This window comes from Oncorhynchus keta, chromosome 1 (genome assembly GCF_023373465.1).
Source record: "Oncorhynchus keta strain PuntledgeMale-10-30-2019 chromosome 1, Oket_V2, whole genome shotgun sequence".
Lineage (NCBI taxonomy): Eukaryota > Metazoa > Chordata > Actinopteri > Salmoniformes > Salmonidae > Oncorhynchus > Oncorhynchus keta.
This window is the reverse complement of record NC_068421.1, coordinates 9910812-9923186: the sequence shown is the minus strand read 5'-3', so window position 1 is coordinate 9923186 and position 12375 is coordinate 9910812. Positions and strand designations below refer to the sequence as shown.

General features: G+C 45.3%; 1 protein-coding gene across 3 annotated transcripts in view; it reads right to left on the bottom strand.

The window, feature by feature from the left end:
• Nucleotides 1-12375, bottom strand: part of LOC118383958 (rho guanine nucleotide exchange factor 26-like) — a 132223-nt gene that overhangs the window by 55273 nt on the left and 64575 nt on the right. For all 3 annotated transcript variants that reach the window (XM_052495611.1, XM_052495542.1, XM_052495464.1), the window contains 4 exons: nt 11514-11666; nt 11272-11401; nt 7285-7359; nt 7030-7119 (listed from right to left, as the gene is read on the bottom strand). In XM_052495611.1, coding sequence (XP_052351571.1) covers nt 7030-7119; nt 7285-7359; nt 11272-11401; nt 11514-11666 — 448 coding nt within the window. The remainder of the gene's footprint in view (nt 1-7029; nt 7120-7284; nt 7360-11271; nt 11402-11513; nt 11667-12375) is intronic.

Here is a 12375-nt window from a genome sequence, read left to right as displayed (position 1 = left end):
TATAGAGACAGTCATAAAACCCAGCTATAGAGACAGCCATAAAACCCAGCCATAGAGACAGCCATAAAACCCAGCCATAGAGACAGCCATAAAACCCAGCTATAGAGACCATCATAAAACCCAGCAATAGAGACAGCCATAAAAACCCAGCCATAGAGACAGCCATAAAACCCAGCTATAGAGACAATCATAAAACCCAGCAATAGAGACAGCCATAAAACCCAGCCATAGAGACAGCCATAAAACCCAGCTATAGAGACAATCATAAAACCCAGCAATAGAGACAGTCATAAAACCCAGCCATAGAGACAGCCATAAAACCCAGCCATAGAGACAGCCATAAAACCCAGCTAGAGACAGCCATAAAACCCAGCTATAGAGACAGTCATAAAAACCCAGCCATAAAACCCAGCCATAGAGACAGCCATAAAACCCAGCTAGAGACCTACTGGGTGAATAGAGACAGTCATAAAACCCAGCCATAGAGACAGCCATAAAACCCAGCTATAGAGACAGCCATAAAACCCAGCCATAGAGACAGCCATAAAACCCAGCTATAGAGACAGCCATAAAACCCAGCTATAGAGACAGTCATATAACCCAGCTATAGAGACAGTCATAAAACCCAGCTATAGAGACAGTCATAAAACCCAGCTATAGAGACAGTCATAAAACCCAGCTATAGAGACAGCCATAAAACCCAGCTATAGAGACAGTCATATAACCCAGCTATAGAGACAGCCATAAAACCCAGCTATAGAGACAGTCATAAAACCCAGCTATAGAGACAGCCATAAAACCCAGCTATAGAGACAGCCATAAAACCCAGCTATAGAGACAGTCATAAAACCCAGCTATAGAGACAGTCATAAAACCCAGCTATAGAGACAGTCATAAACCCAGCTATAGAGACAGTCATAAAAACCCAGCTATAGAGACAGTCATAAAACCCAGTCATAAAACCCAGCTATAGAGACAGCCATAAACCCAGCTATAGAGACAGCCATAAAACCCAGTCATAAAACCCAGCTATAGACCCCACTGGGGTGAATAGAGACAGTCATAAAACCCAGCCATAAAACCCAGCTATAGACCCCACTGGGGTGAATAGAGACAGTCATAAAACCCAGTCATAAAACCCAGCTATAGACCCCACTGGGGTGAATAGAGACAGTCATAAAACCCAGTCATAAAACCCAGCTATAGAGACAGTCATAAACCCAGTCATAAAACCCAGCTATAGACCCCACTGGGGTGAATAGAGACAGGCATAAAACCCAGTCATAAAACCCAGCTATAGACCCCACTGGGGTGAATAGAGACAGGCATAAAACCCAGTCATAAAACCCAGCAATAGAGACAGCCAAAAATCCAGCTATAGAGACAATCATAAAACCCAGCTATAGAGACAGCCATAAAAACCCAGCCATAAAACCCAGCTATAGAGACAGCCATAAAAACCCAGCTATAGAGACAGCCATAAAACCCAGCTATAGAGACAGCCATAAAACCCAGCTATAGAGACAGCCATAAAACCCAGCTATAGAGACAGCCATAAAACCCAGCTATAGAGACAGCCATAAAAACCCAGCTATAGAGACAGCCATAAAACCCAGCCATAGAGACAGCCATAAAACCCAGCCATAAAACCCAGCTATAGAGACAATCATAAAACCCAGCAATAGAGACAGCCATAAAACCCAGCCAAAACCCAGCCATAGAGACAGCCATAAAACCCAGCCATAGAGACAATCATAAAACCCAGCAATAGAGACAGTCATAAAACCCAGTCATAAAACCCAGCATAGACCCCACTGGGGTGAATAGAGACAGTCATAAAACCCAGCCATAAAACCCAGCTATAGACCCACTGGGGTGAATAGAGACAGTCATAAAACCCAGCCATAAAACCAGCTATAGCTGGGGGTGAATAGAGACAGTCATAAAACCCAGTCATAAAACCCAGCTATAGACCCCAGAATAGAGACAGTCATAAAACCCAGTCATAAAACCCAGCTATAGAGACAGTCATAAAACCCAGTCATAAAACCCAGCTATAGACCCCACTGGGGTGAATAGAGACAGGCATAAAACCCAGTCATAAAACCCAGCTATAGACCCCACTGGGGTGAATAGAGACAGCATAAAACCCAGTCATAAAACCCAGCAATAGAGACAGCCAAAACCCAGCTATAGAGACAATCATATAACCCAGCTATAGAGACAGCCATAAAACCCAGCCATAAAACCCAGCTATAGAGACAGCCATAAAACCCAGCTATAGAGACAGCCATAAAACCCAGCTATAGAGACAGCCATAAAACCCAGCTATAGAGACAGCCATAAAACCCAGCTATAGAGACAGCCATAAAACCCAGCTATAGAGACAGCCATAAAACCCAGCTATAGAGACAGCCATAAAACCCAGCCATAGAGACAGCCATAAAACCCAGCCATAAAACCCAGCTATAGAGACAGTCATAAAACCCAGCAATAGAGACAGCCATAAAACCCAGCCATAAAACCCAGCTATAGAGACAGCCATAAAACCCAGCTATAGAGACAGTCATAAAACCCAGCTATAGAGACAATCATAAAACCCAGCTATAGAGACAGCCATAAAACCCAGCCATAGAGACAGCCATAAAACCCAGCCATAGAGACAGCCATAAAACCCAGCTAGAGACAGCCATAAAAACCCAGCTATAGAGACAGTCATAAAACCCAGCCATAGAGACAGCCATAAAAGCCCCAGCTAGAGACCTACTGGGTGAATAGAGACAGTCATAAAACCCAGCTATAGAGACAGTCATAAAACCCAGCCATAGAGACAGCCATAAAACCCAGCTATAGAGACAGCCATAAAACCCAGCTATAGAGACAGCCATAAAACCCAGCTATAGAGACAGTCATAAACCCAGCTATAGAGACAGTCATAAAACCCAGCTATAGAGACAGCCATAAAACCCAGCTATAGAGACAGTCATAAAACCCAGCTATAGAGACAGCCATAAAACCCAGCTATAGAGACAGCCATAAAACCCAGCTATAGAGACAGCCATAAAACCCAGCTATAGAGACAGCCATAAAACCCAGCTATAGAGACAGCCATAAAACCCAGCCATAGAGACAGCCATAAAACCCAGCCATAGAGACAGCCATAAAACCCAGCTATAGAGACCATCATAAAACCCAGCAATAGAGACAGCCATAAAACCCAGCCATAGAGACAGCCATAAAAACCCAGCTATAGAGACAATCATAAAACCCAGCAATAGAGACAGCCATAAAACCCAGCCATAGAGACAGCCATAAAACCCAGCTATAGAGACAATCATAAAACCCAGCAATAGAGACAGTCATAAAACCCAGCCATAGAGACAGCCATAAAACCCAGCCATAGAGACAGCCATAAAACCCAGCTAGAGACAGCCATAAAACCCAGCTATAGAGACAGTCATAAAACCCAGCCATAAAAACCCAGCCATAGAGACAGCCATAAAACCCAGCTAGAGACCTACTGGGTGAATAGAGACAGTCATAAAACCCAGCTATAGAGACAGCCATAAAACCCAGCTATAGAGACAGCCATAAAACCCAGCTATAGAGACAGCCATAAAACCCAGCTATAGAGACAGTCATAACACCCAGCTATAGAGACAGTCATAACACCCAGCTATAGAGACAGCCATAAAACCCAGCTATAGAGACAGCCATAAAACCCAGCTATAGAGACAGCCATAAAACCCAGCTATAGAGACAGTCATAACACCCAGCTATAGAGACAGTCATAACACCCAGCTATAGAGACAGTCATAAAACCCAGCTATAGAGACAGCCATAAAACCCAGTCATAAAACCCAGCTATAGAGACAGCCATAAAACCCAGCTATAGAGACAGCCATAAAACCCAGCCATAGAGACAGCCATAAAACCCAGCTATAGAGACAGCCATAGAGACAGTCATAAAACCCAGCTATAGAGACAGTCATAACACCCAGCCATAGAGACAGCCATAAAACCCAGCTATAGAGACAGTCATAAAACCCAGCTATAGAGACAGTCATAAAACCCAGCTATAGAGACAGTCATAAAACCCAGCTATAGAGAAAGCCATAAAACCCAGCTATAGAGACAACCATAAAACCCAGCAATAGAGACAGCCATAAAACCCAGCCATAAAACCCAGCTATAGAGACAGCCATAAAACCCAGCCATAAAACCCAGCTATAGAGACAGCCATAAAACCCAGCCATAAAACCCAGCCATAAAACCCAGCCATAGAGACAGCCATAAAACGCAGCTATAGAGACAGTCATAAAACCCAGCCATAAAACCCAGCCATAGAGACAGCCATAAAACCCAGCTATAGAGACAGCCATAAAACCCAGCTATAGAGACAGTCATAACACCCAGCTATAGAGACAGTCATAACACCCAGCTATAGAGACAGTCATAACACCCAGCTATAGAGACAGTCATAAAACCCAGTCATAAAACCCAGCTATAGAGACAATCATAAAACCCAGCAATAGAGACAGCCATAAAACCCAGCCATAAAACCCAGCTATAGAGACAGCCATAAAACCCAGCTAGAGAGACAGCCATAAAACCCAGCTAGAGAGACAGTCATAAAACCCAGCCATAAAACCCAGCTATAGAGACAGCCATAAAACCCAGCTAGAGAGACAGCCATAAAACCCAGCTAGAGAGACAGTCATAAAACCCAGCCATAAAACCCAGCTATAGAGACAGTCATAAATCCCAGCTATAGAGACAGTTATAAAACCCAGCTATAGAGACAATAATAAAACCCAGTCATGAAACCCAGCTATAGAGACAGCCATAAAACCCAGCCATAGAGACAGCCATAAAACCCAGCTATAGAGACAGTCATAAAACCCAGCTATAGAGACAGTGATAAAACCCAGCTGTAGAGACAGCCATAAAACCCAGCTATAGAGACAGCCATAAAACCCAGCTAGAGACCCACTGGGTGAATAAGACAGTCATAAAACCCAGCCATAGAGACAGCCATAAAACCCAGCTATAGAGACAGCCATAAAACCCAGCCATAGAGACAGCCATAAAACCCAGCCATAGAGACAGCCATAAAACCCAGCTAGAGACAGCCATAAAACCCAGCTATAGAGACAGTCATAACACCCAGCTATAGAGGCAGTCATAAATCCCAGCTATAGAGACAGTTATAAAACCCAGCTATAGAGACAATAATAAAACCCAGTCATGAAACCCAGCTATAGAGACAGCCATAAAACCCAGCCATAGAGACAGCCATAAAACCCAGCTATAGAGACAGTGATAAAACCCAGCTGTAGAGACAGCCATAAAACCCAGCTATAGAGACAGTCATAAAACCCAGCCATAAAACCCAGCTAGAGACAGCCATAAAACCCAGCTATAGAGACAGCCATAAAACCCAGCCATAGAGACAGCCATAAAACCCAGCTATAGAGACAGCCATAAAACCCAGCTATAGAGACAGCCATAAAACCCAGCCATAGAGACAGCCATAAAACCCAGCTATAGAGACAATCATAAAACCCAGCAATAGAGACAGCCATAAAACCCAGCCATAAAACCCAGCCATAGAGACAGCCATAAAACCCAGCCATAAAACCCAGCTAGAGAGACAGCCATAAAACTCAGCTATAGAGAGCCATAAAACCCAGCTATAGAGACAGTCATAAAACCCAGCCATAAAACCCAGCTATAGAGACAGCCCTAAAACCCAGCTAGAGACCCACTGGGTGAATAGAGACAGTCATAAAACCCAGCTATAGAGACAGTCATAAAACCCAGCCATAGAGACAGCCATAAAACCCAGCTATAGACAGTCATAAAACCCAGCCATAGAGACAGCCATAAAACCCAGCTATAGAGACAGCCATAAAACCCAGCCATAAAACCCAGCTATAGAGACAGCCATAAAACCCAGCTATAGAGACAGCCATAAAACCCAGCTATAGAGACAGTCATAAAACCCAGCTATAGAGACAGTCATAAAACCCCGCTAGAGACCCACTGGGTGAATAGAGACAGTCATAAAACCCAGCTATAGAGACAGCCATAAAAACCCAGTCATAAAACCCAGCTATAGAGACAGCCATAAAACCCAGCTATAGAGACAGCCATAAAACCCAGCTATAGAGACAGCCATAAAACCCAGCTATAGAGACAGCCATAAAACCAGCTATAGAGACAGCCATAAAACCCAGCTATAGAGACAGTCATAAAAACCCCGCTAGAGACCCACTGGGTGAATAGAGACAGTCATAAAACCCAGCTATAGAGACAGCCATAAAACCCAGTCATAAAACCCAGCTATAGAGACAGCCATAAAACCCAGCTATAGAGACAGTCATAAAACCCAGCTATAGAGACAGCCATAAAACCCAGCTATAGAGACAGCCATAAGACCCAGCTATAGAGACAGTCATAAAACCCCGCTAGAGACCCACTGGGTGAATAGAGACAGTCATAAAACCCAGCTATAGAGACAGCCATAAAACCCAGCCATAAAACCCAGCTATAGAGACAGCCATAAAACCCAGCTATAGAGACAGTCATAAAACCCAGCTATAGAGACAGTCATAAAACCCAGCTATAGAGACAGTCATAAAACCCAGCTATAGAGACAGCCATAAAACCCAGTCATAAAACCCAGCTATAGAGACAGCCATAAAACCCAGCTATAGAGACAGTCATAAAACCCAGCTATAGAGACAGTCATAAAACCCAGCTATAGAAACAGCCATAAAACCCAGCTATAGAGACAGTCATAAAACCCAGCTATAGAGACAGTCATAAAACCCAGCTATAGAGACAGTCATAACACCCAGCTATAGAGACAGTCATAAAACCCAGCTATAGAGACAGTCATAACACCCAGCTATAGAGACAGTCATAAAACCCAGCTATAGAGACAGTCATAAAACCCAGCTGTAGAGACAGTCATAAAACCCAGTTATCCACCCACTGGGGAGACATCCAAGCCCATCTCCTTACCTTGATCTTAAAGTCCAGTTGAGAGTTGATGGTGTACATCATCTCTGTCCTCTCCATGGTACGGGCCCCTTCGTTACACTGACGCACCACCTAAAACACACAGGTATCAGCATTCACAGACACATGCAGATACACGCAGGCTCACGTACAAAGACCATGGGGGAAACACAGGCTCCTTCCTTGATCTCATGTTGAGATGGGCCTTTGACCTTTGACTTGGCATCAATTTGGGTTTGACACCAGTTGACCTCTCACCTTGCTGACTGATTGAAGGGCTTTCTTACAGGCCTCATACTGAGATGAGCCTTTAGAAGCCTTCTGACAAATGACCTGAAAAACAGAGAGAGAGGTCAGGGGTCAGAGCAGATCACACACATGCACACAGTGGCTGTGTACACAGTAGAGTATGATGTCATAAAGGCTGTGTACACAGTAGAGTATGATGTCATAAAGGCTGTGTACACAGAGTATGATGTCATAAAGGCTGTGTACACAGTAGAGTATGATGTCATAAAGGCTGTGTACACAGTATAGTATGATGTCATAAAGGCTGTGTACACAGTAGAGTATGATGTCATAAAGGCTGTGTACACAGTAGAGTATGATGTCATAAAGGCTGTGTACACAGTAGAGTATGATGTCATAAAGGCTGTGTACACAGTAGAGTATGATGTCATAAAGGCTGTGTACACAGTAGAGTATGATGTCAAAGGCTGTGTACACAGTAGAGTATGAAGTAGAGTGTGTGTGAGATCAGCTAGTTAACCACTTTCTTATTCCTGGGAGAGGCTTCCAGAACACACACACACACACACACACACACACACACACACACACACACACACACACACACACACACACACACACACACACACACACACACACACACACACACACACACACACACACACACACACACACACACACACACACACACACACACACACACACACACACACACACACACACACACACACACAGCGGTTGGAATCATTAAGTGTAACCAAAACTTTCCCAGGGCTCAAAAGCCTCCTACTCCATGGCCTATAGTCCTGCCTTAAACCTCAAGGGAACAGCTGCAGCAGGGGAGGAGAGAGATAGTAAGTGAGAAAAGTAAGTGAAAACATTAGGAAAATAATTGGTAAAAACAAGGGACCAATGAATGACAGAATGAACAAGCATTTCTAGGTCAATGGAGTTAGGAGCTGAGCTCTTTGAGCCAGTTAAGACAAAGGCTACAACAGACTAAGGCTACAACAGACAAAGGCTACAACAGACAAAGGCTACATTAGACTAAGGCTACATTAGACTAAGGCTACAACAGACAAAGGCTACAACAGACAAAGGCTACAACAGACTAAGGCTACATTAGACAAAGGCTACAACAGACAAAGGCTACATTAGACTATGGCTACATTAGACTAAGGCTACAACAGACAAAGGCTACATTAGACTAAGGCTACATTAGACTATGGCTACATTAGACTAAGGCTACAACAGACAAAGGCTACATTAGACTAAGGCTACATTAGACTAAGGCTACAACAGACAAAGGCTACATTAGACTAAGGCTACATTAGACAAATGCTACATTAGACTAAGGCTACATTAGACTATGGCTACATTAGACTAAGGCTACAACAGACAAAGGCTACAACAGACTAAGGCTACAACAGACAAAGGCTACATTAGACTATGGCTACATTAGACTAAGGCTACAACAGACAAAGGCTACATTAGACTAAGGCTACAACAGACAAAGGCTACATTAGACTAAGGCTACATTAGACAAATGCTACATTAGACTAAGGCTACATTAGACTACGGCTACATTAGACTACGGCTACATTAGACTAAGGCTACGGTTGGTGAAGGCTACGGTTGGTGAAGGCTACTGTAGGTGAAGGCTACTGTAGGTGAAGGCTACTATAGGTGAAGGCTACGGTAGGTGAAGGCTACGGTAGGTGAAGGCTACGGTAGGTGAAGGCTACATTAGAATAAGGCTACGGTAGGTGAAGGCTACGGTAGGTGAAGGCTACATTAGACTAAGGCTACGGTAGGTGAAGGCTACGGTTGGTGAAGGCTACGGTTGGTGAAGGCTACGGTTGGTGAAGGCTACGGTTGGTGAAGGCTACGGTCGGTGAAGGCTACATTAGACTAAGGCTACGGGAGGTGAAGGCTACGGTTGGTGAAGGCTACGGGGAGGTGAAGGCTACGGTAGGTGAAGGCTACGGTAGGTGAAGGCTACGGTAGGTGAAGGCTACGGTAGGTGAAGGCTACGGTAGGTGAAGGCTACGGTTGGTGAAGGCTACGGTAGGTGAAGGCTACGGTAGGTGAAGGCTACGGTAGGTGAAGGCTACGGTAGGTGAAGGCTACGGTAGGTGAAGGCTACGGTAGGTGAAGGCTACGGTAGGTGAAGGCTACGGTAGGTGAAGGCTACGGTTGGTGAAGGCTACGGTTGGTGAAGGCTACGGTTGGTGAAGGCTACGGTTGGTGAAGGCTACGGTTGGTGAAGGCTACAGTTGGTGAAGGCTACAGTTGGTGAAGGCTACGGTAGTGTGGGTGAAAGTGATTTCACTGGGGGAACTGAAGGAACTGAGTCTTTCGCGTTGCGTAACAAAAAGTAGTTTAGAGAGTGAGACCGGCATAGACGTTCCTTTCTGCATGGTTATATAGGTGTATGTAACAAAACACCCCCCCCAGGAACCGGGATTCGTCGAACCAGGTGATGTTGATCCACTCCTCATGTCCAGTGTTTGTGATCATGCCGTTGCTGCAGATTGTAAGGTGGTTCATTCAAGCTGCCAACAGCCCTTTACAGCTCATCCTAAACAGCCCTTTACAACTCATCCTAAACGGCTCTTTACAACTCATCCTAAACGGCCCTTTACAACTCATCCTAAACGGCCCTTTACAACTCATCCTAAACGGCTCTTTACAACTCATCCTAAACGGCCCTTTACAACTCATCCTAAACGGCCCTTTACAACTCATCCTAAACGGCCCTTTACAACTCATCCTAAACGGCTCTTTACAACTCATCCTAAACAGCCCTTTACAACTCATCCTAAACGGCCCTTTACAACTCATCCTAAACGGCCCTTTACAACTCATCCTAAACGGCCCTTTACAACTCATCCTAAACGGCCCTTTACAACTCATCCTAAACGGCTCTTTACAACTCATCCTAAACAGCCCTTTACAACTCATCCTAAACAGCCCTTTACAACTCATCCTAAACGGCCCTTTACAACTCATCCTAAACGGCCCTTTACAACTCATCCTAAACGGCCCTTTACAACTCATCCTAAACGGCCCTTTACAACTCATCCTAAACGGCCCTTTACAACTCATCCTAAACGGCCCTTTACAACTCATCCTAAACGGCCCTTTACAACTCATCCTAAACGGCCCTTTACTAGGTTAGGACAACAACAATGTTCAGATACAATGTGTCGTTCAAACGATGACCAATTGGCATCAAGGTTCCTACAGTAACTTGAGCCAGGAAAACATTCCCCACACCAGTACACCACCAGCCTTGTACCGTTGACACCAGGCAGGACCGGTCCATGGAATCATGCCTCTTTCACCAAATCCTGACTCGGGATTGGTCAGACCAGACAATGTTTTACCACTCCTCAACTGTCTAGTGATGGTGATGGTGATGGTCACTGGAGCCTCCTCTTCTTGTTTTTATCTGATAGGAACCTGGTGTGGTCGTCTGATGCAATAGCCCATCTGTGACCAGGACCGACGAGTTGTGTGTTCTGAGATGCCGTTCTGAACACCACTGTTGTACTGTGTAGGTATTTGTGACCCACCAGTTATCTTGCACGGTTCTTTCCATTCTCCTTCGACCTCTCATCAACGAGCTGTTTTCTACCCACAGGACTGCCGCTGACTGGATGTTTGTCCCACCGTTCTCTGTAAACTGAGACACTGTCGTGCGTGAAAAGCCCAGGAGGCCGGCTGTTTCTGAGATACTGGATCTGACGACAATACCACGCTTAAAGTCGCTAAAGTCACTCGTTTTGTCCATTCTAACGTTCAATGGAACAGTAACTGAATGTCTTGACGCCTGTCTGCCTGCTTTATATAGGAAGCCACGACCACGTGACTCACTGTCTGTAGGAGAGAACCATTTTGGTGACAGGGTGGTGTACCTAATATACTGGCCGGGGAGGGTATATGACAGTATTAGACGGGTGTCCAGTATGTGAGTGTTGTGTGTTGGCTCACATCCATCAGCAGAGGCAGGCGGGTGACTCTTTGCATTGGCAGGATCAGGAAGGAGATCATTGGGAGGTTCCTGCAGTCTGGGTGGCCTTCAATACGAGTCAACACCTCCTTAAACACTGAACTCTTACTACTGCTGGGACAGAGACAGAGAGAGGGAGGGCAGTCATCAGTCACAGTTCAAACGTGTGTGTGTGTGTGTGTGTGTGTGTGTGTGTGTGTGTGTGTGTGTGTGTTGTACTCACACTAGCCTCTGTAGGGTCCTCTGCTGGTAAACCTCATTGGAGCAGTAGGTGATGTAGGGGTCAAAGTTGGACTGGGCGTGTCTGAACACGACGTCACTGATGTCATCTATAACAACGTTCTGCTGGTGCAGGTCCTCTAGCTCTTTAAAGAACCTAGCGAGAGACAGAGAGAGAGACAGAGAGACACAGAGACAGAGACAGAGAGACACAGAGACAGAGACAGAGAGACACAGACACAGAGACAGAGACAGAGAGACACAGAGACAGAGAGAGAGACAGAGAGAGACAGAGAGAGAGACAGAGAGACACAGAGACAGAGACAGAGAGACACAGAGACAGAGACACAGAGACAGAGACAGAGAGACACAGAGACAGAGAGAGAGACAGAGAGACACAGACACAGAGAGAGAGAGACAGAGACAGACAGAGAGACACAGACAGAGAGACAGAGAGACAGAGACAGAGACAGAGAGACACAGAGACAGAGACAGAGAGACAGAGAGACACAGAGACAGAGAGACAGACAGAGACAGACAGAGAGAGAGAGACAGAGACAGACCGAGAGACACAGACAGAGAGAGAGAGAGACAGAGACAGACAGAGAGACACAGACAGAGAGACACAGAGAGAGACACAGAGAGAGACAGAGACAGAGAGACACAGAGACAGAGAGACACAGACACAGAGACAGAGACAGAGAGACACAGAGACAGAGAGACACAGAGACAGAGAGACACAGACAGAGAGAGAGAGAGACAGAGACAGACAGAGAGACACAGACAGACAGAGACAGAGACAGACAGAGACACAGACAGAGACAGAGAGACACAGACAGAGAGACACAGAGAGAGACAGAGAGAGA